At 36.4% G+C, this 25,707-nt stretch overlaps 1 protein-coding gene across 15 annotated transcripts in view; it reads left to right on the top strand.

Annotated features, from left to right (window-relative positions):
* The window catches only part of EHBP1 (EH domain binding protein 1), a 336,986-nt gene that overhangs the window by 144,298 nt on the left and 166,981 nt on the right, over positions 1 to 25,707 (top strand). For 10 of the 15 annotated variants that reach the window (XM_032291989.1, XM_032291990.1, XM_032291993.1 and 7 more), the window contains exons 7-9: positions 1,126 to 1,265; positions 23,592 to 23,696; positions 24,352 to 24,474. In XM_032291989.1, the coding sequence (XP_032147880.1) occupies positions 1,126 to 1,265; positions 23,592 to 23,696; positions 24,352 to 24,474 (368 nt within the window). The remainder of the gene's footprint in view (positions 1 to 1,125; positions 1,266 to 23,591; positions 23,697 to 24,351; positions 24,475 to 25,707) is intronic. The other 5 variants (XM_032292002.1, XM_032292000.1, XM_032291996.1 and 2 more) reach the window with 1 other exon arrangement.

The raw sequence follows: 25,707 nt of genomic DNA, 5'->3' as shown, positions 1-25,707 counted from the left end.
ATTTTAATTCCATGAAGAAAATTTTAGGGCAGGCACAGTGGCTCACACCTGTAATACCAACACTTTGGGAACCTGAGGTGGGAAAATCACTTGAGCCCAGGAATTTGAGACCAGCCTTAACAAAATGGCAAGACCCCGTCTCTACAAAAATTGTAAAAGTTGGGCATGGTGCTGTATGCCTAGGGTTCCAGCTACACAGGAGGCTGAGGCAGGATGATTGCTTGAGCCCAGGAGGTCGAGTTTGCAACTGTCTTTCTCATGTAATAACTTATTTTTTTCTGGGTAGATACCCTGTAGTGGGATTCCTGGATTGAACGGTAGTTCTACTTTTAATTCTTTAAGGAATCTCCATACTGTTTTTCATAGTGGTTGTACCAGTTTACATTCTCACCATTAGTGTAAAACTGTTCTCTTTTCATCACATCCATGTCAACATCTATTATTTTTTTTATTTTTAAATTATGGCCACTCTTGCAAGAATAAGGTGATGTCTCATTGTGGTTTTGATTTGCGTTGAGCATTTTTTTCGTATTTGTTGGCCATTTGTATATCTTCTTTTGAGAATTGTCTATTCATGTCCTTAGCCTACGTTTTTGATGGGATTATTTTGTTTTTTCTTGCTGATTTGTTTGACTTCCTTGTAGATTTTGCATATTAGTCCTTTGTTGGATGCATAGTTTGTGAATGTTTTCTCCCACTCTGTGAGTCGTCTGTTTACTCTGCTGATTATTTCTTTTGCTGTGCAGAAGCTATTTAGTTTGAAGGTCCCATCTATTTGTTTCTGTTGCGTTTGCTTTTGGGTTCTTGGTCATGAACTCTTTGCCTAAGCCAATGTCTGGAAGAGTTTTTCCAATGTTATCTTCTAGAATGTTTATGGTTTCAGGTTTAGATTTAAGTCTTTGATCTAACCAGTTAATTTTTAAACTTATTAGCTCTTTACTAATTAATCATGCCATTTAAAAATTAATGAATATGAGTATTTAGATTTTTTGTTATTTTTGTACAACTGATAAGACTTATTGACTGGCATACCTTACGGAAAGAAGGAATTTTTTTTTAAGAAACTATCATTTTTCAAACAATGTCGTTTAACACAATGTATTATATTTTGAATCATTTATGTAGAGATGAAGACATGCAAAGTTTGGCTAGTTTGATGAGTATGAAGCAGGCTGACATTGGCAATTTAGATGACTTTGAAGAAGATAATGAAGATGATGACGAGAACAGAGTGAACCAAGAAGAAAAGGCAGCTAAAATTACAGGTTGGTTTTATTAGCATTAAACTAAAAGTTTATCTTTTGTTGCAGAGTTCAAAAACACATTCTCATTTCCCAGGAAAAAACAATTCTACTTATTATTATTATTTTCTTTTAGCCCTTCTACAATAAAATATACCATTTAGTTCTCTGAAAACTTTCCATGCTGTTTACAATAGATTTTAGCTGTTTGAGATCAAGCACAAGGATGGTCAAAATAACATAAAACATTCTTAAATTGTAGTATAAAGCAACCTAAATCTGGTCATACTTATTTTGTCTGTGTGTGGATGAAACCTCTGTAAGTAAAGATCTGCCTATAAAGGATAATAGGACACAATAAGGAGATGGATTGGCCAGCTGCTTCTATTTCATATTCATTTATTGAATTATGTAGACATTTTGAGTTTTGAATTTATATATCTTATGTATCCTGATATTGAAGCTTTCCTGCAGCTATTCCTTCAAGCTGTTTGATCAAGCTACGAAGATGTTAAGTGGTTAGAACTTCTTTTTATTAATTGGTCAATAAATACTTATTGAAAATTTGGCTGTCACACTTAAGGAATTGATGTTAAACTTCTATTATTGCTGTGAAAATTAGGCACAATTTACATATTCCTTTTAGATGATGAATTGCTCTAAATTTCTGAATTGATGTCTCTTCACTTTTATTATCTGTTTACCTCTTGGTGATTTTTTTCAAATTCATTTGAGTACTTTGTCACTCACCTTTTGGTTCTGCCTCCATTCCTGCTATCATGTGGGAGATTACCATTTATCCCATGAATCACTCATTTAACTATTCAGCTAAAAAGTTCTGTGACTTTCTTGACTCTGACAACCTTCACTTCTACTCCACTGCAAGAAATCTATCATAAGGAACTGCTCAGACTTGTGTGCAAAGTTAGATGTTTTTTCATGTGTAACTTTTGTTATTTTCTAATTTGTGATTGCAGTTTTGATTTATTAGTTGGCCCAACCATGTTTAGGAGAATGTGTTTTACCATGTGCTTTGTTTATTTATTTCTAGTTTGTTTGCTTATTCATTCAAATAAAATTCAAAAATATCTTGAATTTCAAATTTTTTAAAAAAATTATTGAGATTTTTTATTTGTAGTCTAAATATATGATTTATTTTTATACGTTTTCTATAAATGTGTTTTTACATGTATATTCTATTTGTTGTATTCATCATTAGACTCAACATTCAACTTCTCATTACAGGCATAGCTTGTTTTACTGAACTTTGCTTTATTGCACTTCACAGATTTTTTTTTTTTTTAACAAATTGAAGATTTTTGGCAACTCTACATTGAGCAAGTCTATCAGCTTAGTCTATCAGTCTTTCTAACAGCATGTGCTCACTTTATGTCTCTGTGTCATTTGATAACTTTTGCAATATTTCATACTTTTTCATTATTGCTATATCTGTTACGGTGATCTGTGACCAATGATCTTTGATGTTACTATTATAATTATTTTGAGGTGCCATGAATTGCACCCATATAAGACAGCAAAATTAAGTGTGTTCTGACTGCTCCACCAACCAGCTGTTCCCTGTCTCTGTTTCTCTCCTTGGGCCTCATTCCCTGAGACATAACAATGTTGAAATTAGGCCAGTTAATAACCCTACAATGCCTGTAGGTGTTCAAGTGAAAGGAACAGTTGCATGTCTCTCCCTTTAAATGAAAAGCTAGAAATGATTAAGCTTTGTGAGGAAGGCATGTCTAAACCAAAGATAGGCTGAATGCTAGGCCACTTGTGCTAAACAGTTAGCCAAGTTGCGAATACAAAGGAAAAAAAATTCTTGAAGGAAATTAAAAGTTCTATTCCAGTAAATACATGAAATACAATAAGGCATAACAGCCTTATTGCTGATGTGGAGAAAGCTTTATGGTCTGGATAGAACATCAAACCAGCCATAGCATTCCCTTAAGCCAAAGCCTAATCCAGAGCAAGGCCCTAACTCTAGTCAATTCTGTGAAGGATGAGAGACGTGAGGAAGCTGCAGAAGAAAAGTCTGAAGCTAGCAGAGGTTGGTTCATGAGGTTTAAGGAAAGAACCCATTTCTGTAACATGAAAGTGCAAAGTAAAGCAGTAAATGCTGATGTAGAAGCTGCAGCAAGTTATCCAGAAGATCTAACCAAGAACATTGATGAAGCTGGCTACATTAAATATAGATTTTCCATGTAGACAATACAGCCTTCTATTGGAAGAAGATGCCATCTAGCAATTTCCTAGCTAGAGGAGCCAAGTCAACACCTGCCTTCGAAGCCTCAAAGCTTCAAAGGACAAGTTGACTCTCTTGTTAGGGGCTAATGTAGCTGGTGACTTCAGGTTGAAGTCAGTGCTCATTTATCATTCCAGAAAATGCTAGGGCCCTTAAGAATGAGGCTAAATCTATTCTGCTTGTGCTATACAAATGGAATAACAAAGCCTGGATGACAGCACATCTTTTTATAGCATAGTTTACTGAATATTTTAAGTCCATTGTTGAGACCTGCTGTGCAGAAAAAAGATGCCTTCCAAAATATTACTACTGATTCCTTTTAGCATGCTCCTTAAAAAAGTAACATCACTGCTCATTGACAGCATACCTGGTTGCCCAAGAGCTGGAATGGAGATGTACAAGGAGATTAGTGTTGTTTCTGCAGCACATAGTTCAAGGAGTAATTTTGATTTTCAAGTCTTATTATTTAAGAAATACATTTTGTAAGGTGTAGCTGTCATAGGTAGTGATTCCTCCAATGATCTGAGCAAAGCCAATTGAAAATCTCTTGGAAAGGATTCACTGTTCTAGATGCTATTAAGAATTTTGTGATTCATGGGAGGAAGTACAGATTATCAACATCAAGAGGAGTTTGGAAGATGAAAGAAGCTGATTCCGATCCTCATGGCTGACTTTGAGGGGTTCAAGACTTCAGTGGAGGAAGTAACCACACTTGTGGTGGAAATTGCAAGAGAACCAGCATTAGAAGTGGAGCTTAAACATATGACTGAATTGCTGCAATCTCATGATAAAACTTCAAAGGATGAGGAGTTGCTTCTCTGGATGAACAAAGAAAGTAGCCTCTTGATATGGAACCTACTTCTGGTGAAGATGCTGTGAACATTGTTGAAATGACAACAAAGGATTTAGAATATCATATCGCTTTGATAAAGTTTGGCAGGGTTTGAGAGGATTTATTTCAATTTTGAAAGAAGCTCTACTGTGGTGTTGTCAAACAGCATTGCATGCTACAGAGAAAATTTTAATGAAAGGAGAATTCAATAGATGCAACAAACTTCGTTGTTGTCTTAAGAAATGGCCACAAGTATTTTAAGAAATTACCCAACCTTCAGCAACCACCACCTTGATTAATCAGTTGTCATCAACATCAAGGCAGGAGCCTCCAACACCAGAAAATTGTGACTCATTGAAGGCTCAGATGATCGTTACCTTTTTTTTAGCAATAAAGCATTTTTTGATTAAGGTATATATGTTGTTTTTAGACATAATGCTATTGCATACTTAACAGACTATAGTATAAACATAACTTTATATACATTGGGAAGCCAAAAAATTTTTGTGATTTGCTTTATTGCAATATTCGCCTTAGTGATCTGGAACCAGAGTAGCAATATGTCTGAGATTATAGCTGTACAGTTGAGGCTAGAACAGCATGGATTGAACTGCATGGGTCCACTTATACATGATGTGTTTTCAACCAAACACATGGAAAATACAGTATTCACAGTGTACAAAACCTACATACATATGGAGGGCCCACTTTTCATGTATGTGGGTTCTGCAGGGCCTGTTTTGGAACTTGACATATGGATTTTGATATAGCAGGGTCCCTAGAAGCAATCCCCCATGTATACCAAGGGATGACTGTATATATATCTTTTTTTGTAGTTTATTTTTTTAAGACAGAAAACTTCACTACTGAATTATTTTTCTATAAAAGTTTATTCTCTTAAAGCTTCATTATAATTTGTATCAGTTTGCCTCATTTAATGCCTCTTGCCTTGAAATTTTCGCTGTTGATATTTGTAAACAATGGTTTTAGATTTGTATTTTCTTGGCATATTTGTCACTTGATTTCTAACCTATCTGTATTATTTTAAGTGCTTCTTTTATTATAGCATTTGGTTGACTTAACTTTATAAGCTTTGCCCTTCAATATTATATTTCTTGATAACTGATATACTTAAGTGTATTTATATTACTTTATTTACACTTTTATTTTCGGGCTTTTCTTATTTTTTCCACCCATGCCTTACATGTTGCCTTTCTTAGATTTTCTGTATTCAAACATTTTTAATAGAGTAACTTAGAAGGTATATATCATGTTTTCCTTTTGGGCTAGTATTCTCTGTAATAAATAAATAAGCCAGACAGAAAAAAATATGAGTAAACTTTTATTTCTCTACTTACATTAGAAATAAAGCAAAATTTGTTGACTCTCTTCTTGTAGAATGAGAGATACAGTATGATTCTTTTCTTCACTTTATTTAAACCCTTTCCTCCAACCTCTATTGGCTATTATATTTATTTCAATAACATTTTGCTAATTTTTTTCAATAGTACTACATACTGACATTTGCATTGTATTTTATAATGATGTCAGCAACAATTTTTAAAATGTGGTATCTTTCCCATCTTTGAGTTTTGGCTTCTTTCTTTCTTTGTTTTAATCTTTGAGTTTTGGTTGTTTGGCTAACTGGAGTACTTCCAGAAGAATAAGTAGGTTGTCTTTTCCCTACTACTACCAATCACCCTCTACCTTGTCTTAGTTTGCTTGGGCTGCTGTAACAAAATACTTTAGGTTGGGTAATTACAGAAATTTATTGCACAAGGTTTTGGAAGATGGGAAATCCAAGATGAAAGAGCCTGCAGATTTCTTATCTGGTGAGAGCCTGTTCCATATAGATGGTGCCGTGTACGTGTGTACATGTGGAGGAACAGCAAAGAAAAGGGACAAATTTGCTTCCTCAAAGGCTTTTTTTTTTTTTTTTTTAATTTTGAGACAAGGTCTTGCTTTGTTGCCCAGGCTTCAGTGCAGTGGTGCAATCTTGGCTCACTGCAACTTTCACCTCCTGGATTCAAGGGATTCTCCTGCCTCAGCCTCCCGAGTAGCTGGGATCACAGGTGTGTACCACCACGCTTAGGTGATTTTTATATTTTTAGTAGAGAAGGGGTCTTACCATGTTGGCCAGGCTGATCTCAAACTCCTGACCTCAGGTGATCCACATGCCTTGACCTCCCAAAGTGCTGAGATTACAGGCATGAGCCACCGTGCCTGGCTCTCAAAGCCTTTTTATAAAGGCAATAATATTATCTATGAGGGTAGAGCCTTCAGGAACTAATCACCTCTCTGTTAGCTCTATCTAAAACCTTCACCTTGGGGATTAAGTTCCAACATAGGAATTTTGGAGGGACATCAACATTCAGACCATAATATTCCTATTCTTCAAAATTTAATTCATTTGTCATATACTTTGAGAAGCCTTTGATGCTCCTTCCTTCTTAAGCTTGACCATTCTGTCCTTTATGGTACTATCACTTACAAATGTAGGCATTTTCTTATAGACTGAATTTGTATAATTCCAGTGGAATATCAATTGGATCTTTTTAGTTAGAGAATATGGTTTGTTATTTGTAGCTGGTTTTGATTAAAACTAAATCTCAATTAGACACGGGTACTCTTAAGTAGCAATTTTTAAAACCACATGTTTGCATAGTTTTGAGCAGCATTGTGCTATTTTGATCACAGCAATGGGAGAAAAAAATGATAATATGTTACAATTTCTACACTAGTATTGAAAGGAAGAGTAAGAACATTAATTTTTGAGGAAATGTAGATTTAATGACAGCATTCAATAATTATCAGATTTCATAGCTAAACCCTTGCTGCCCAAACATACACATATTCCTTATTTTCTAAAATTCCCGCAAGAGCAGTAACTTTCTGTTAGACAGTTCAAAATTCTCTGAACCTAATTGAAGAAATTGTTTTGAGGCAACTTTGGATGCCTCTATTTTGTGTTATTTATTTACATTTTTCATATTTTATTAAATTCCTTGAAAGTAGAAACTGTGTTCTAATCACTTTTCCATCTCCAGCTTCCAGCACGTTATCTGGAACATAGTAGGAATTTAATATATCTTAACTGAAAGGCCATAGTGAATGAATGAAGCTTCATTCTTTCTGGCTTATATTGTTCCATTTGACATTTAATCACATACTACCTTGTACAGGGTAGTGTGGTCCCATTTTATAGAAGGAATATGTTCTGAAGGGCACACTTAATTCAAAGCTCAATAATTCAAAACTAGTTTTCTAAAAGGAATGAATGTAAATTGTGAGTGTTGAAGAAGAAGGGGCAGGTGGGGGTAGTGGGTGCCTAGATGTATGTTCTAAGTCCTAATAAATTCACAATCATTGTAGCATAATTTTGATTTGATAGTACTGTTTTTTTTTTTTCTTGTCATTTTCTATTATGTTTGGAGAGTATGGCAACCTAAATTAGTAGCACAGCATATTATGGCAGTTGTTTGGCTTCCTTAGTTGCATGTTTTAACACATGTAAATTTCATTCCAAAGTTACTAACTTACAGGGATATATTTTTTTAGCAACAGGACGACCACTTTAAAAGTGTTTGAGTGAAGTAGTTTTAGCGTAATAAAAACGTTATTGAAATGTAAGCATTAATGTTAAAATAATAGCGCAAAAAACCAAAAATGCATATATTTTATAAATATGGCTACAAAATAAAGTATGGTAAGTATTTTTAGTTACCAGCAACAGTGGCAATAACTTAAACACAGTTTATATTAACTTTTCTTTCCAAGTTTGAAATTGTTATTGACACAATTTTTATGGAGGAAAGAATCATTATTTTAAATTGTTCCTATTTATTATATCTTAATGTTGCAACATAAATGCATAAAGTACAATTGTATTATGTTACTAAAAATTATATTGGATGTATTATTTCTCCAACAAAGCTCAAAATTTCTTGAGGGAACAGACTGTTAACAATTATTTTGTGTACCTCTTAGATTGACACTGCAAGGTTATTCATGTAGTGAGTAATTTCTTATGGAAAGTTGTTAAATCAGCAGTATTGGACAAAAAATATCCTCCAAAATTACAGTCTTTGCTAGGAGGTGAAGGTAAATCCCGGGTATCTGTACTTGCACTGTTCAGAAATCCCTACACTGTTCTGAGAGACTCTCCTGCTAAATAGATACATAGTTGGGGACTAGCTCTCAGGCAGGAACCATTTATTGATGCTGCATCTATAGATACATTTTACTGAGGTGCAGCACCTTTTACTGAGGTGCAGCACCAGTGAATAGGCAGGAGAATTTGGAATTGCAGTTGGAAAAATCACTGAAATGTAGCAGGAGTGATAGACCTTGGAGTTGGAGAAAAAAATGCCTTTTAATAGAAAGTTTGCTGCAGCCAGTAGTAGAAATTATGAAACCATATGGTTTCAGAACAATCAATGCCTGTATCTGTATGGCACTCACACAATGCTTGAAGCAGTAGTTGGCAATATGATCATCTCTGGAATTCATGTTGATTTTCTGAATACACACCAACAGGAAGAAAAATAAAGACTCCTGTATTATAAAGACAAGGTTCTGTTGAATACATCACAGAAAATCAAGTTCAACTGAAGTAGTTTACAGCAAGCATCGTTAAGAGAACTCAAACATTATGAGGCACCTGAAAGACTCCTGATATTCTTCAAGTTTCTTGTGTTGCAAAGATCACCATGGGCTCTACCTAAAATCAGCCAGACATTCAGATTCATTTACATGACCTAAATAAGCCAAATAGCATTAGATTCACCTAAAAGGATATTGGTTAGGAAACACAGTATGCCAGCAGGGCATTCCTTTTTCACCAGAGTCTTCACAGCAGTCTGAGTACTGCTGTTTATCCCCTACCACCAAATGACAACTTGGGTACAAAGCGACAAGATCTGCATAGGAGCAGTGATTACCTTGCCTTAAAAATCCCCATGCAGCACAAGAGCAGGTATCTTTTTTTTTTTCCTTTTAATACCCAAACTGGTCTGAGCTGATACCTTTGTACCAGTTTCATGGGTACAATTTCCAAGGTTCCTATAAAGGACATGCATATTTACAAGAGTCTCCACATTCAGAGAAGCTAAAACCTGTGACCTTATACTAGGTATATAGTTTATTTAGAATCTTCCTATCCAGATGTAATTTGTCAATCAGGTTTAATTTTTACCATAAGCAATGTTGCCTGGTGTTTGTTAAGACTTTTCCCATAGTTGATAAAGTTAATTTTGGAGAAGGAAGAGAGAGTGACGTATTGGCTACCTTCAGGGAACAAAATCTAACAGCACAGATGGTAGTAGAGGAGATACCAGTTACATATTGAAGAGCTAGAGTTGTTGATGGTATGACTCAGCCTTCTGAGATTAAATCCTACTTACTAGGGCTATGAATGGAGATAAGTAGGTCTTCCACCTTTTGTTAGAAGGATACTTAAAATAAATAAGGGACTTTGGTCAGAGAGTGAGACCATTAATTTGCTTCTGGTTTTTACCTGGCATCCACCCACTAGTACCTAGGCATCTCATGAACAAAATCATAGGATTGTTGTGGCCTCAATTTAAAAAAAAAGCCACAGCCTTGGTGGCATGCACCTGTAGTCCCAGCTACTTGGAGATTGAGGTGAGAGGATTGCCTTAGCCCAAAATACTTTGTTTAAATAAAAATTAATTGAAATGGCCACCTATTTTGGAGGTCCATTAAAAGGATGAGAATTTCTGGAAAACTGCCTCTGTTATTTAGTCGCTAAGGTTGGGAATAGGGGGAAAGCAGAGAGGTAGGGCAATTCTGATCCCTTGAGCCAAAAAGTTTATAAGGTATCATAGCTACCTTCTTTTTAAAGGCATTTGAAACCCTAGGATGAGAGACTGAAGTTATCAGAAATATATCTCCACAGTCTTTAGAACTCAAATATGTCAACTCAGAGAATAATAGAAGTAGCAGAAGACACAGACTACAAGTTCGGCTTACTTTCTGTGTCACTCTTAAATGCTAATGCTGCTTTATTTGTACTTAGGACACAAAATATTATCTAGCTTCCCCTACCCCAAGGCTCTCAGAGAGGTCTACTGATACTGATAACCCATCTGACAGGGCATGGATGGGAGTGAGGGCTCTAAAAAAGAAGTTAGAAGCCTTCTAGTATTTAGAGGAGGAGCCAGGAGACAATTAATATTCAAAGTACCTAAATGAGTTACCTAAGGGTTTATCCTAGGAATTCAAGGTTAGTTTAACCACATTAATAAAGGAGAAAAATTATATAATCAGTTCAACAGACACAGAAAGGAACATTCGACAAAATTCAACACCAAGTTTCTTAGCAAAGTTTTAATAGAAGAGAATTTTTTCATTTTGATAAATGACGTTAATGAAAAGCTACAGCTAGCATCATACTTAATGGTGAAACATTGCACACTTTTCCCCTAAGATTGGGAACAAGGCAAGGATGTTTGCTCTTACCATTCAACATTATATTTGAGGTTCTAGCAAAGTCACAGGATATAAGATCAATATAGAAAAATCCACTGTATTTTTATACATGAACAACAAACATTTGGAAAATGAAATTAGCCCAAAATATTTGGTTTAAATAACAATTAATTAAAATGGCCACCTATTTTGGAGGCCCATTAAAAGGATGAGAATTTCTGGAAAACTGCCTCTGTTGTTCAGTTATTAAGGTTGGGAATGAGAGAAAGCAGAGAGGTAGGGCAATTCTGAAATTAACAAAATTTCATTTAAGTAGAGGTAAATAATAAAGAGACTAAGAAATAAATTTGACATGAGGTGAAAAACCTCTAACTAAAAAGTGTAATACATTACTGAAGGTAACTAAAGAAGACCTTAATAAATGGAAAGATAACTGGTGTTCATAGATTAGAAGATTCAATATTGTTATTATTTTTCCTCAAATAAATCTATAAATCAAGCTCAATGCCAGTCATAATCCTAGCAGGTGTCTTTTAAAAATAGAAATTGAAGGCTGGGTGTGGTGGCTCATGTTTGTAATCTCAGTACTTTGGGAGGCTGAAGTGGGCAGATCACCTGAAGTCAGGAGTTCAAGACTGACCTGGCCAACATGATGAAACCCTGTCTCTACTAAAAATACAAAAATTAGCTGAGTGTGGTGGTGGGCGCCTGTAATCCCAGCTACTCAGAAGGCTGATGCAGGAGAATTGCTTGAACCCACAAAGTGGAGGTTGCAGTGAGTCGAGATCACGCCATTGCACTCTAGGCTGGGTGACAGAGTGAAACTCCGTCTCAAAAAAAAAAAAAAAAAAGCCCAAAAACCAGAAAGAAATAGAAATTGAAAAGTGATTATAAAGTATATTTGGGGATGCAAAGTAACCAATAGAATCTTGAGAAAGAACTGAATTATAATACTAATACTACCTGATATGAAAATTTCCTGTAAAGCTATAGTAATTAAGATAATGTCAAATTGGCATATGACAGACAAGTAGATCAACAGAACAAAACAAAGTCCTGCAATATACCCAAACTTGGTCAATTAATTTCAACAAAGTTGTAAGCATAATCTAATACTTGGGGGAAAAATTGTTTTCAGTAAATGATGCTGAACAATTGCATGCTTATATAGAAAAAATGAACTTCAACCCCCACCTCTCAATATACATTAATTCAATGTATTAATTGTAATTAATAACAAACATTAATTCAAGATAGATCATAGACCTAAATACAAAACTCTAAAATGATGAAGCTTCTGAACAAAAGCAAAACAAAAACCTAGATTACTGCTTTTTTGACCTAAGGGTAGGCAGAGGGTTTTTACAGATGACACAGAAAGCAATAATCAGGAAAGAAAAATTTGATAGATTAAACTTAATCAAAATTTAAAACTTACACAAGCTCATCAAAATAGATTATTTAAAAAGCCAGGCATAGTGGCACACCTATAGTTCGAGCTACTCAGAGGATGAGGTGGGAGAATAGCTTGAGCTCAGGAGTTCAATTCCAGCCTGGGTAACATAGTGAGACCCTGTCTCTTAGGGAAAAAAAAGACCATTAAGAAAATGTACAAGCAAGTCATAGATTGGAAGAAAATAGTCAAAAAGCATATATCTGTCACAGATCTTGTTTCCGGAATAGATTTTTATAAAAATGCCTTGCAACTAAATAATAAAAAGACATGTGACCTTATTTTTTTTTTAATGGGCAAAGATTTGGACATATGGTTCACAAAGAAAGATCTGTCACTAGCCAAATGGCACATAAAAGACACATCACTTTTATTTTATTTATTTATTTTTTTTTTTTGAGACGGAGTTTCACTCATGTTACCCAGGCTGGAGTGCAATGGAGCGATCTCGGCTCACCGCAACCTCCGCCTCCTGGGTTCAGGCAATTCTCCTGCCTCAGCCTCCTACTGGGATTACAGGCACACGCCACCATGCCCAGCTAATTTTTTGTATTTTTAGTAGAGACGGGGTTTCACCATGTTGACCAGGATGGTCTCGATCTCTTGACCTCGTGATCTACCCGCCTCGGCCTCCCAAAGTGCTGGGATTACAGGCTTGAGCCACCGCGCCCGGCGACACATCGCTTTTAATCAGGGAAATGCAAATTAAAATCACAGTGAGATACAACTCTATACCTAGTAGAATGGTTAAAATGAAAAAATTGGCAATATTAAATGTTTACAAGGATGTGGACCAACAAACCCTCATCCATTATTGGTAGAGTATGTAATGGTACCATCACATAGTGAGTTTCTTTTTATTTTTTATTTTTTGAGATAGTCTTACTCTGTCACCCAGGCTGGAGTGCAGTAGCATGATTTCAGCTCACTGCAACCTCCACTTCCCAGGTTCAAATGATTCTCCTGCCTCAGCCTCCTGAGTAGCTGGGACTACAGGTGTATGCCACCATGCCCAGCTAATTTTTTTTTGTATTTTTAGTACAGACAGGGTTTCACCATGTTGGCCAGGCTGTTCTCCAACTCCTGACCTCAAGTGATCCTCCTGCCTTGGCCTCCCGAAGTGCTGGGATTACAGGTTTGAGCCACCATGTCCAGCACATAGCAGGTTTCTTATAACAGTAAACGTATACCTACCCTCTGATTCAACAATTCCCCTCCTTGGTGTTTACCCCAAATAAATGAAAACATGTCTCCAAAAAGGTTTGCACAAATATATTCATAACAATTTATTCGTAATAGTCCCAAACTGTAAGTAGCTCAGGTGTATAGCAACAGAAGAATGACTAAACTGTAGTATATTCATGAATGGAGTACTACTCAGTAATAAAAATTAACTATTCTTATGCCCTACAACATAGATGTACCTCAAAACCATTATGCTTAGTGAAAGAGGCTTTACATAAAAAATATACTATATACTTTCACTTATGTAATGTTTTTAGAAAAGGTAAAACTGATCTTATGTAAAAAACATTAAAATAGTGATAGCCTATGGGACTGGGGATTGACTGAAAAGAGGCATGAAAGAACTTTGGGAGATGTTGCAAATGTTATGCAACTTGGGTCATATGGGTGTATATGTTTGTCAAAATTCATTGAATTGTACAGTCTAAGATTTGTTCCTTTATGCATATGTGTTAGTAAAATACTGGAAAGTGTTATGTAAAAATTATAGTAAATATCTTAGATTTGTAAGAAAATGAATGATTTCTTACTTTCTAATTTATTGATTTATTGTGTGATACAGCTGGTCTCCTGACTGTGTCCTAAGGAATTAATACCTCCTAGTATTCATGCTCTTTTATAATCTCCTCCTTTGCAGCTGGGCTGGCCCAGTAAATCACTTTAACAAATAGAATGGCGACTGGGTAACTTCCAGAACTAAGCTGGAAGATGCCTTTTAGCTTCTGCTTGGTCCTCTCGTAATGCATGCTCTCAGAAAAACCAGCTGCCATGTAAAAGGTTTATCTACTCTGAGACTGCATTGCTGAGAGGAACTCCAAACTAGCCATGTGGACAGGTCACTTGGAGAGAGAGAGAGAGAGAGAGCAAGAGAGAGAGATATGCCGGGCCATCTGCAAGTTTTCTAGCCTTTCCAGCCAAAATCAAACGTTGAGTAAGGCCATTTTGGACATCCAGTCCTGCCAGGCTTTCAGATGACTTCAGCCCAGCTGCCATCTAACTACAATGAACTATCCAGCTGAGTCCAGTCAACCCACAGAACCTTGAGAGAGAATTATTTGTTGTTTTAAGTCACCAAATTTTGAAGTGGTGGATTAAAATATAACATTTTTATAGATAAATGGAACATTATAGATACATGTATACATATGTAGACATAGAGATAGATACATAAACAAAACAGTATGTCTATAATGTAAAAATGAAAAATATACCTTTCTACCTTTATAAAATGATGCAGAGTGTTATGACTCATTCAGTTCATTCATTCATTTAATATAAATTAAGTACTAGCTATAGGCTTAAAATTGCTACTTGTTAGAAATACAAGATGAACATGACACAGATGCATAGCTGTTGAATTCTATTTTTAATATATTAAGTGTATGAGGGGACTATCTAAGGTCATTAGAATAGAAGTGCCCACTAGGTCATTGGTAATTCAAGTCTGGCACTCAGTATGTATTTGAGAATTATCTTCATTTATGTGTGTGGTTAAGCCAAGAGAATGGATGAATTCTTTCAAAAAGAACAGATTTAGGGGAAAAAAAGAATAGGACCTATGATGAGACCCTAGGCAGAGGAAAGAGTAATTATTATTAAAAGAGACTGAGACAGAACTCTCAGTCCGAGTTAGGAGGAGAATCAGAAGATGCTGGTATCCTAGAAGAGGCAATCACATATTTATGGGCTTAAGCCTGTAGAGAAAGTGGTATCTTTTTTACCTTAATCTCTGCCAGTAAGTTTAAGTGTTACTATTTTAGACCATCTTAAAATAAGATACACCTGAATCTTGTAATACTTTAGAGAATAACGAGGATGCTGCAAAATTTGCAGGTATGTTCTAGCTCTAGGAAGTTGTTTTTTTTTTTCTTTTAACTCAACTACAGACTTTCTTAAAAGGAAAAAGCCACCTACTCTTCATGCTGCCATCCCCATCCTCACCTTTTTTTGTTCAATATGATAACCTCTGGTGGTCAATTTCTATCTTCTTTTGCCTTCCTTACAGTAAAGAAGAATCTCAAATTACTTGACCCTTTGCTTCGATTGCCTGCCCCTAATTTAGTTTCTCTTATTCTCACCAATGTGAAGCAGGTTCATACCGACATACAGTTATAGGAAATATATGGGTTTATTGCTCAATTTGAGTAGTAGTAGGGGAGAAATTTACACTGTTACATAAGATTATTAGCATTTTCCAAACAGTTTCAATTTTCTGTGAAATAAGACTTTGTAAATCAATAAAGTATTACATAAATATATTGGGTTGGGTAATATATTTGGTCAGGGTAGCATGTAATTGCAAAACCTTCCCATTAAGAAAAATTCCAGGAACAAATTTTTGTTATGAAGTTTCTTTTAAGTTACGTTTTTCTGATTATAAAAGTAAAACATTGTAGAAAATTGGAATAAACAGAAAAGTAGTTTTTTAGAAAGATAGATACATAACAAAATTACGCATTTTAGGCTGTTGACCCACATAGCAACTGCCAATTGAAGTATTTGCATGGGAAGTTTCACCAGCTGTCCAAAACTGAATAGCCCCAGTCTCAGTTGCTATCCACACAGTCACCCAACACACAAACACAGCACTTATCCTAGACTTCTTTGCCTATCATCTATGCCAAATTAATCATCAAAACTTCTTAATCTTTTATTCAGTTAACAAGTATTTATTGAGTGCCTTCCTTCATGGAGTGGCAATGCTTTGTCTTGCTTCCTATCCTTTTTTTTCAAATGCTTCCACCATTTTGCTGCTTTAATGTTGTTTCTGAAATCTGCTAGATTCCCATAACTCTCAGAATAAAGTTCACATTTTTTAGTTTGATCATAACAACTTTCATAATAGGACGTTTGCCAGCCCCATCTCATTCCATTTCCTATCACTGGCATCTTAAACTCCAACTTGCAGTTCCTCTAGTATGTCATGTTCTCTTTACCTTCCTTTGTCCCCATCCATTTCCTCTTTTATTTTAATAATTATATGTCTATTTGTCTTGTGTTAGCTCAAATGTAGTTAAAAATCCAGGAATCCCTCCTAACCTCTGAGTTATATGTCTCTCTTTCAGTTAGTTTCCCATAGTCTACAGTGCTATCTCAATCATAATATTTATCATACACTGCATATTACTTTACTTGCCTATCTACCCCACTAAAATATAAAGCCATGAGAGCAGGTACGAGCACAGGCATGTAATAGGTATTTGATAAATGCTTATTAAAGAGATAAGTGGTAGTTTTTTGGAGATTGCCTTTTTATGATTTGGATTAACATTTATTTGCAAACCAAATAAAGGTATTGAGAATCAAATTTATTTGCAAACCAAATATTGGTATAGCGAATCAAAATTACCTTTTCACTCTGTTAATGTAAATAAAAGTTCTAGAAGCAGAAGTTCTAGGAGTGAAGTAGGGATTTACTTAAGCTAAGTATAAATGGGGGAAACTACTAGGACAGTTTGTTATTGGTGAAGACAGTGTAAAGAAGAAATTACTTTGAATTAGTTAATGAGGAAATGGCCATAAGTGATTTTAGATGTCACCAAAAGCATGATGATGAGGAAGAAATACTTTAAGCATTCAGAAAAATAATTTAGTTATATAATAGAATCATCTTGATAGTATTTTTTTAAGTGCCTACATTATACCTAAAACTCTATAGAACAATATTAATGGTTTGAAGGTAGGAACTAAGTCTAATACTTCTTCTATATTCCCTGCAGTGCTCATTATATAAGATTTTAATAAATGATTGATTTCTTCTCTCATCGAGATTACTTTTAGGAGCATAAGGCAATTAAAATATCTTAGCTATATAAAGAAAACTACAAATATTTGAGCATTATATAAACATTTTTTGACCTATTACATATATAGGAATATAGGACAAACAAATAATACTAAGATACATGATAAAATATGGATAATAATAATACTTCTTTGGTTATTTATGAGAATTAACTGATTGTGGATGCAAAACCTCTCCCACTGCTTAATAATTAACTGCTATTATTAATATTTATTTTTATATTTTATAGTTTCAAAGTTATTCATATTTTATATTTTCAAAGTTATTCCTGTAGGACAAATAAATAATACTAATATACACGATAAGATGTGAATAATAATTATTTTTTGATTATTTATGAGAATTAACTGATAATGGATGCAAAGCCTTTCCCACTGATGAATAATTGTTAGCTGCTGTTATTAATATTTCTTTTTATATGTTCAAAGTTATTCATATTTTTAAAGTTAAATATCACTTTTAAATTTTTTTAAAAGCCCAACTAGTAAAGAATGAAAAAAAAAATTAGTCATGAGACTGGTAATCACTTAACATTGATCTCTCACTCCATTATATTTTTCTTAAAAATTACAAAATTACAATAACTGCAAGTGGAAGGTAAATGATCTAATTTATAAATGAATTCTACCTACTGAGAAATTTACTAGGTCACCTTGAGTCAGAGTAGGATTTAAAACTATTGACAGAACAAGATGGAAGAAGAAACTTTATAAAGTCTGATTATTCAGCTCCTACTGTTCAAATTGGGATAAAAAGTTCAATTGGCATTAATTGTGTTTACTTCCTATTTTCTGTGATTTACCCTGACTATCTCAAGCAATTTTGTTTATGCAAAATATATTTTCTCATTCAGAAAAAGGAAGTTGATAAGCTTATCAACTTTTCATAGGTATTTTACTGAAAGGTCTATAACATATCTCTGACAGCCTAGTATTTTCATATCTGGATACCTTGGAGATATTGTGAGTTTGGTTCCAAACCACCACAATAAAACAAATATTGCCATAAAGCAAGTCACACAAATATTTTGGTTTCCCAGTGTATATAAAAGTTATGTTTACACTATACTGTAGTCTGTTAAGTATGCAATACTGTTATGTCATGTCTTCTTCACTAGGAGTAGGTTCCAAGTCAAGAAGCTGCTTTCTTTGTTCATCCAGAAAAGCAACCCCTCATTCTTTCAAGTTTTATCATGAGATTGCAGCAATTCAGTCATGTCTTTAGGCTCCACTTCTATTGCTGGTTCTCTTGCTATTTGTACCACAATTGTGGTGACTTCCTCCACTGAAGTCTTGAACCCCTCAAAGTAAGCCACAAGGTTCAGAATCAGCTTCTTCCCTCTTCCAGACTCCTTTTGATGTTGATATTTTGACCTCCTCCCATGAATCACAAAATTCTTAATGGCATCACAGAACAGAGAATCGTTTTCAAGAGGTTTTCAGTTGACTTTGCTCAGATCATCAGAGGAATCACTACCTATGACATCTATATCTTACAAAATGTATTTTTAAATAATAAGACTTGAAAATCAAAATTACTCCTTGAACTATGTGCTGCAGAAACAACACTAATCTCCTTGTACATCTCCATCACAGCTGTTGGGTGACCAGGTGCATTGTCAGTGAGCAGTGGTGTTACTTTTTTTTAGGGAGCACCCAAAAAAGGAATTAGTAGAAATACTTTGGAAGTCATCTTTTTTTCTGCACAGTAAGTCTCAACAATGGGCTTAAAATATTCAGTAAACCACACTGTAAAAAGATGTGCTGCCATCCAGGCTTTGTTGTTGCATTTATACAGCACAGACAGAGTAGATTTAGCATCATTCTTAAAAGCCCTAGGATTTCAGGAATGGTAAATGAACATTGACTTCAACTTAAGGTAGTATCAACACAACTTGAAACTACATTAGCCCCTAACAAGACAGTCAGCTTGTTCTTTGAAGCTTTGAGGCTTCGAAGGCAGGTGTTGACTTGGCTCCTCTAGCTAGGAAATTGCTAGATGGCATCTTCTTCCAATAGAAGGCTGTATTGTCTACATGGAAAATCTGTGTTCAGTGTAGCCAGCTCCTTCAATGATCTTGGTTAGATCTTCTGGACAACTTGCTGCAACTTCTATATCAGCATTTACTGCTTTACTTTGTACTTTCATGTTACAGAAATGGGTTCTTTCCTTAAACCTCATGAACCAACCTCTGCTAGCTTCAGACTTTTCTTCTGCAGCTTCCTCACGTCTCTCATCCTTCACAGAATTGACTAGAGTTAGGGCCTTGCTCTGGATTAGGCTTTGGCTTAAGGGAATGCTATGGCTGGTTTGATGTTCTATCCAGACCATAAAGCTTTCTCCACATCAGCAATAAGGCTGTTATGCCTTATTGTATTTCATGTATTTACTGGAATAGAACTTTTAATTTCCTTCAAGAATATTTTTCCTGTACATTCACAACTTGGCTCACTCTTTAGCACGAGATTCCTAGCATTCAGCCTATCTTTGGTTTAGACATGCCTTCCTCACAAAGCTTAATCATTTCTAGCTTTTCATTTAAAGGGAGAGACGTGGAACTCTTCCTTTCACTTGAACACCTAGTGGCCATTACAGGGTTTAACTTGCCTAGTTTCAATATTATTGTGTATTGTGTCAGAGAAAATAAGGAGGGCTGGGGAGTAGTAGATGCGGGAGCAACTAGGTGGAGCAGTCAGAATGCACACATTTATTGATGAAGTTTGCCATCTTACATGCATATAGTTCATTGCAGCCCCAAGCAATTTTAGTAGTAACAGCAAAGATCACTTGTCACAAATCATGATAACAGATATAATGAAATGCTTTACAGTATGGTGATGATGGTAGCAGCGGGTTACCTGGAGTGGTGGCTTCCGTCATGCCTGCTGCAGCAGGGAGGCATGGCTGAGGCCACACACTCCAAGCAGGAGCTCCGTCCTTTCTGAGTTGGGGAAGGGGCTTTCTGGGTGCTACTACATCTGTCTAAGCCATAGATGTGGACCCAGGTACTCCTGTGTTCTTGGGCCCTGGAGCAGGCAGGAGCCCTGCCCTCCTGGGTGCAGCTCTAGCTGCCCAAGTTGTGGCTGTGGATCTGGGTCTCCTGCTGCAGAGAGCAGGTAGGAATCTCAACCCTGAGCATAGCTGCAGCCACCCAAATCTCAGCTGCAGACCCAGACATCCCTGCAATCTTGGGGGCCTGGGGAGACTTCCCCTGCCCTCTCAGGCTCGGAAGTGCCTGCCCCTGCTGCCTGGCTTCTCCCTGCTGTTGGCACCTGCTCCAATCTTGGAACAAAGTTGGAGCTGAGCTCGGGTGCTGTCACAGACCGGCCAGGTGTGCATCTGCTCAGGCCAGTACTGACATGCCAGCCCCCTGCCACCTCAGCCCCAGACCCCTTCTGGATTTTGGGGACCAACAAACATAGTAGGGAAGTTGATGAAGGGCTAAGGGCAGCTCTATGTGGGCCTGCAGGCACCTATTGGCACCTACCGCCTGGGCACCATGAATGGCAGCAGGAGGTAGGTTCCTAGGCGGAAGGAGGGGAGTCCACAGTGAGGCCCCATCTTCAGGTTAGGGAGGGCCTGAAGGCTAGGGGCCAGGCTGCGGGCCAGGCTGCCAGTCCCACAGACCAGAGTGGGAGATTGTGGTGCCTTTTCTGGGCTGCCCAGTCAGCATGCAATTTCCCTTCTCTGAGGCCCATGAAAGCCCCGGGCTCTATCAGAGCTGAGCAGATATCAGGACAATCAGCTGCAGAGAGTAGCAACCCATTCCAGGGCCTCTTCTCTTCTGAGAGCTGGGAAGTTGATGGGATGACTTGCCTGCAGAGAGGAGCAACCCACTACAGGACCTCCACTCTGCTGAGAGCTGCAGAATCGACAGGATGACCTGCCTGAAGAGAGGAGCTTCCCGTTTCAGGTTCTCCTCTCTGCTAGGAGCTGAACATCATCAGGACACCCTGCTTGTGGTGCAAAGAACAAAGCTCCTCTTTATGTTGCTCACCCTCCACTTGTCTGTGTACCTCATTCTTCCTGGTTGCAGGACAAGAACTCAGCTCTTTTAGCGCCATTGAATGGCAAAGCTAAAAGAGCTATAACACAAACAGGGCTGAAACATGCCCCTTGCTCACATATTCCTCTTTCTCTTCGACATATTGCAGGCGAAGAGAGAGAAGAGCTGCTACCCATCAGGGGTAGCCCATATCTGGGAGCTCTCCATGCCAGGGCTATGACTCCCTCTTTGGGGCCCTTTGGTTCCTGGCATATCCAAGCTTCCAGGCGCCACCACATTCCCCTGTGCCAGACGTGAAAACTGCTTGCAGTGCACCTCTTCTACCTGCAGCCTTGCCGAAAGCGGGTGTCGATGCTACTACATGGAGCTTCCTATGCTCCTGCAGCAGCTGGTGTGTCTGACTGCAAGTGGCTGGACCCCACACCCACTCACACTCCCCTCAGCACTCCATGCCTGATTTGCTTGTCTTTGGTAGGTATGGGACCTAGGTCGGTAGCATGAGCCGAACACAGCATGTCAGGCCAAGTGAGTGGAATGAGTCCAGCAGGCCTGAGCAAAAAATTTGGTTAAAGGCACTACCAGCTACAGACGTTTCCAGCCAGAGAAGCTACATCCCAAGGATCCTGTAACAGTGAGAATTACTAAAATGTGACACAGACATAAAATGAGCTGTTGGGAGAATGGTGCTGATAGACTTGGTAATCTTAGAGTTGCCACAAACCTTCAATTCGTAAGGTGCAGATGGAATTGAGGTTGTTAATAAGCTGACCGTGTCTTAGTGGAGAGTCTGCTAGGTTATCCATGTGGCTCAGTATAATTGCCAGGGTGCATAAAATGGTAGTGAGAGGCAGAAGAGAAAGTCAACACATGTGATGTGAGAACAACTTGGCCCACTGTTGCTGGCTTTGAAGATGGAGGAAGGGGGTCATAAGTTAAGGAGTGGCTTCTAGACAAGGGTGACTTCTAGAAGCTGGAAAAGGGATGGAAGCAATTTCTGCCCTATAGGCGCCAAAAAAGAATGCAGCCTAGCAAACATCCTAATTTTAGCCCAGCAAATCTGATCCCCACAACAGTTGGATAATAAATTTTTTGATGCTTTAAGCAAAAAAAAAAAAAAAAAAAAAAAAAAAAAAAGCGCTTTACTTAATTAAAAAAAATGGAACATCTGGGAAGTGCAATAAAATGTGGTATGCCTGTAGGTATTTGTTAAGTCTGTTTCCATGTTAATTTGTGTCTCTATAGAATGTAAATTCCATGTGGACAATACCATGTCTGTTTTAGTGTCCCAAGAATAGGTCTTGACATAGACTGATAAATAAATATTTGTTCAATAGATGAATACTTGCAGGCAGCTGTATTATAAATGCATATTAGATGATTTAGTTCAAATAAAATTTAGCCTGTGTCCTTAGATTTACAATGTTAAAGAACATACTTCTAATGTCAGATTTACAACTGTGTTCTACTTCTAATAATTTTCTTTCTTTCCTACTGGATAATCTGAATCTATTTACTGTATCATTATATCTAAGTTATTCCTAGGTTGTAACTTTGGAAACATCAGGGACTACCTGTAGTACCCTAAAAGGTTATTTGAGTTGTCTTATTTTCACCCAGTGAGTGATAATTTTACATATTCAGGGTTGTTTAAAATATAGATGACTCATGTAAAAAATTGTATCTTAATTTTTTTTCTGTCCTTTTTTTTGTCTTTTATTGTCTTTATTATAAGATTTTTCTAAAACATAAACTCTAGAGTTACCTTAAAAGAACAGATCCTGTTAAAAAACGGGAGTAGAAAATAGTAGCCATTGTTTGCTTTTCTTGTTTTAGTGCTGATTTTTTAAATGGAATGTGAATACATACTTACTATATACATGATTCGTGCATTTATATTCTTAAAACTTTTAGTGTAGAATATCATAAAACAAATGACAAATGTTTTCTACAGTATCAAGAGTATTTTTTTTCTTTTTTTAATGTATATGTTTAAAGTAAAATTCTATTTTACAAATGAAAAATGTGAAAGCCAGTGTCAACTTCTTGGGTTATTATCTCTGTTTTGTGTTTATTAACATAGTTATGTTACTAGTATACATTTAACAATAAAACACTTTCTATTTTATGAGTACAGCATAACATTCTGTTAAACATGTCTGTTATAGTTCATCAAAATAACATCCACTGAATGTATTCTGTTGATTAACCAGACATCTCCTCTTTGTCTTTTTGAGTAACAGCATGCTCCTACTTCTCTTTAATTAAATGACCTTACCTTATATTTGTCTTGACTGGCTTCTGTTTACAGAAATTGTAAACCAGTTGAATGCTCTGAGCAGCTTAGATGAAGATCAAGATGACTGCATAAAGCAAGCAAATATGCCTTCAGCTAAATCAGCCAGTTCCTCTGAAGGTCTAAGAGCTTTCCTCCTTTCTTTCTGCTTCTGATTGCCTGTATTTACTGTGACCTGCTCCCTCTTGACTTTTGTCTGTATTTAGCTGTCAGTTTTGTCTTTGTGCTTTCCTTGAATGTTTTCTTTGGTAATTTGTAGTGCACCAACAGGCAACAAGATAACAGAACTTATCTTTAGCAAAGTCTTGTGTCAGGATGCTTGATAGTGATTTTAAAACCTTTTCTAGGATAATACTTGGTCATATAACATGCTATTTCTTCAGTGTGTTTATATATTATAAAGATATTGTTTTTAGAATATTTGCTTATCATAAGCCCATTTCAGTTATTCATGTTTGGGAGTGAAGAATGTTTTTTCTAAAAATCTATGTCAACACTTTTTTTATTGGATCAAATTAAATTGAGATGAAAGTTTCTTTAGTATAGTTCATTATCTGATGTAATTTTCAATTAATATACAAATGTTTGTTTTGTTTTATTTGAAAATGTTGGTATGCTACAAAATACTTGAATGGCATTCTGCCATTGGTAAAATGCTATATACTATTATTTGCAGGTATTATTCGTGTGAATTTTTACCATATGAAATGTTTCATTAATGATCAATACTTATGCTTAACTGTAACATGGAACTAACCCATATGTTTATTTTCAGAGCTTATCAACAAACTTAACTTCTTGGATGAAGCAGAAAAGGATGTGGCTACTGTGAATTCAAATCCATTTGATGACCCTGATGTTGCAGAATTAAATCCATTTGGAGATCCTGACTCAGAAGGTAGCAAGTTTTTCTGTACTTTTAAAGTCTTTGTATAGTCAAGTTGAATTATAAGGGCAGGAAAATATTTTCTTAAGAGACTAACAAAAAAATTTATTGTTTATAATGATACTATTATTTTCAATACCACTTGGAGTTGATCAGCAATTCTGAGTTACTTCTATGGAATTAACTTTTAAAGAAATAAGAATGCCTTACATAAACATTTACATGGGGCTTTACAAGTCTCTCTCATTTGGCCTACCAAGTAAGATCAGAATATGGGATGTACTGATTTTGGGGTGGTAGAGGCAGCTTCTCTCTATGGTTCATTTTCCCTGATGCTTAGTCTGATGAGCCCTTCTGCCCCTAACTCTATGTCTCTCTGGCTGAGATTCTCTAGCTGAGAATTAGTAGTAAGAATGAGTTATGCATGTGAAAACATGGAGCTGAGAGAAGGTTAAGGATCACTGCTATTATATGTATGGCTTACTTGTGAGGTATACAACCAGCAATTTTTTTTTTCTTCAGTCATTTTTCTTATCGAGTAGTTTTGAACTCATAAAGTCTTGCTAAGGGCTGTTGCAGAAGTGAGACTTATGTTTAATTAAACTCTGTTTGCTTAACATAAATGAAAGAATGATTAACCACTGTTTATATCTTTTTTGACTGCGTCTATGAAATCGTCATGAGTTTTAAATAATTTTGCTACTGCCTGTCATGGTGAAAGTGAGGTTTTTAGCTTTAAGATTCACTGTGTGATAGCAATATCATTTTATAATTCTTTCTCCTTCTCCTCTTCCTTTACTTTCTCCCTTCTTACCAGACTGCAAATTGTTAATAGTACGTTTGTATTCATGCATTTTTATTTTGTTTGAGGGCTGTATACTATGAACGTATTTTAAATCTTTTTTTTTTTTTTTTTTTTTTTTTTTTTTTTTGAGACGGTTTTTTGCTCTTGTTACCCAGGCTGGAGTGCAATGGCGCGATCTCGGCTCACCGCAACCTCCGCCTCCTGGGTTCAGGCAATTCTCCTGCCTCAGCCTCCTGAGTACCTGGGACTACAGATACGCGCCACCATGCCCAGCTAATTTTTTGTAGTTTTAGTAGAGACGGGGTTTCACTATGTTGACCAGGATGGTCTCGATCTCTTGACCTTGTGATCCACCCGCCTCAGCCTCCCAAAGTGCTGGGATTACAGGCTTGAGCCACTGCGCCCGGCTTGTATTTTAAATCTTAAAAAGGTTACAATAA

This window comes from Sapajus apella, unplaced genomic scaffold, assembly GCF_009761245.1.
Source record: "Sapajus apella isolate SASKATOON/1434 unplaced genomic scaffold, GSC_monkey_1.0 scaffold26, whole genome shotgun sequence".
Lineage (NCBI taxonomy): Eukaryota > Metazoa > Chordata > Mammalia > Primates > Cebidae > Sapajus > Sapajus apella.
Note: the sequence above shows the minus strand (reverse complement) of the source record. Positions and strands in the feature narration are given on the sequence as shown.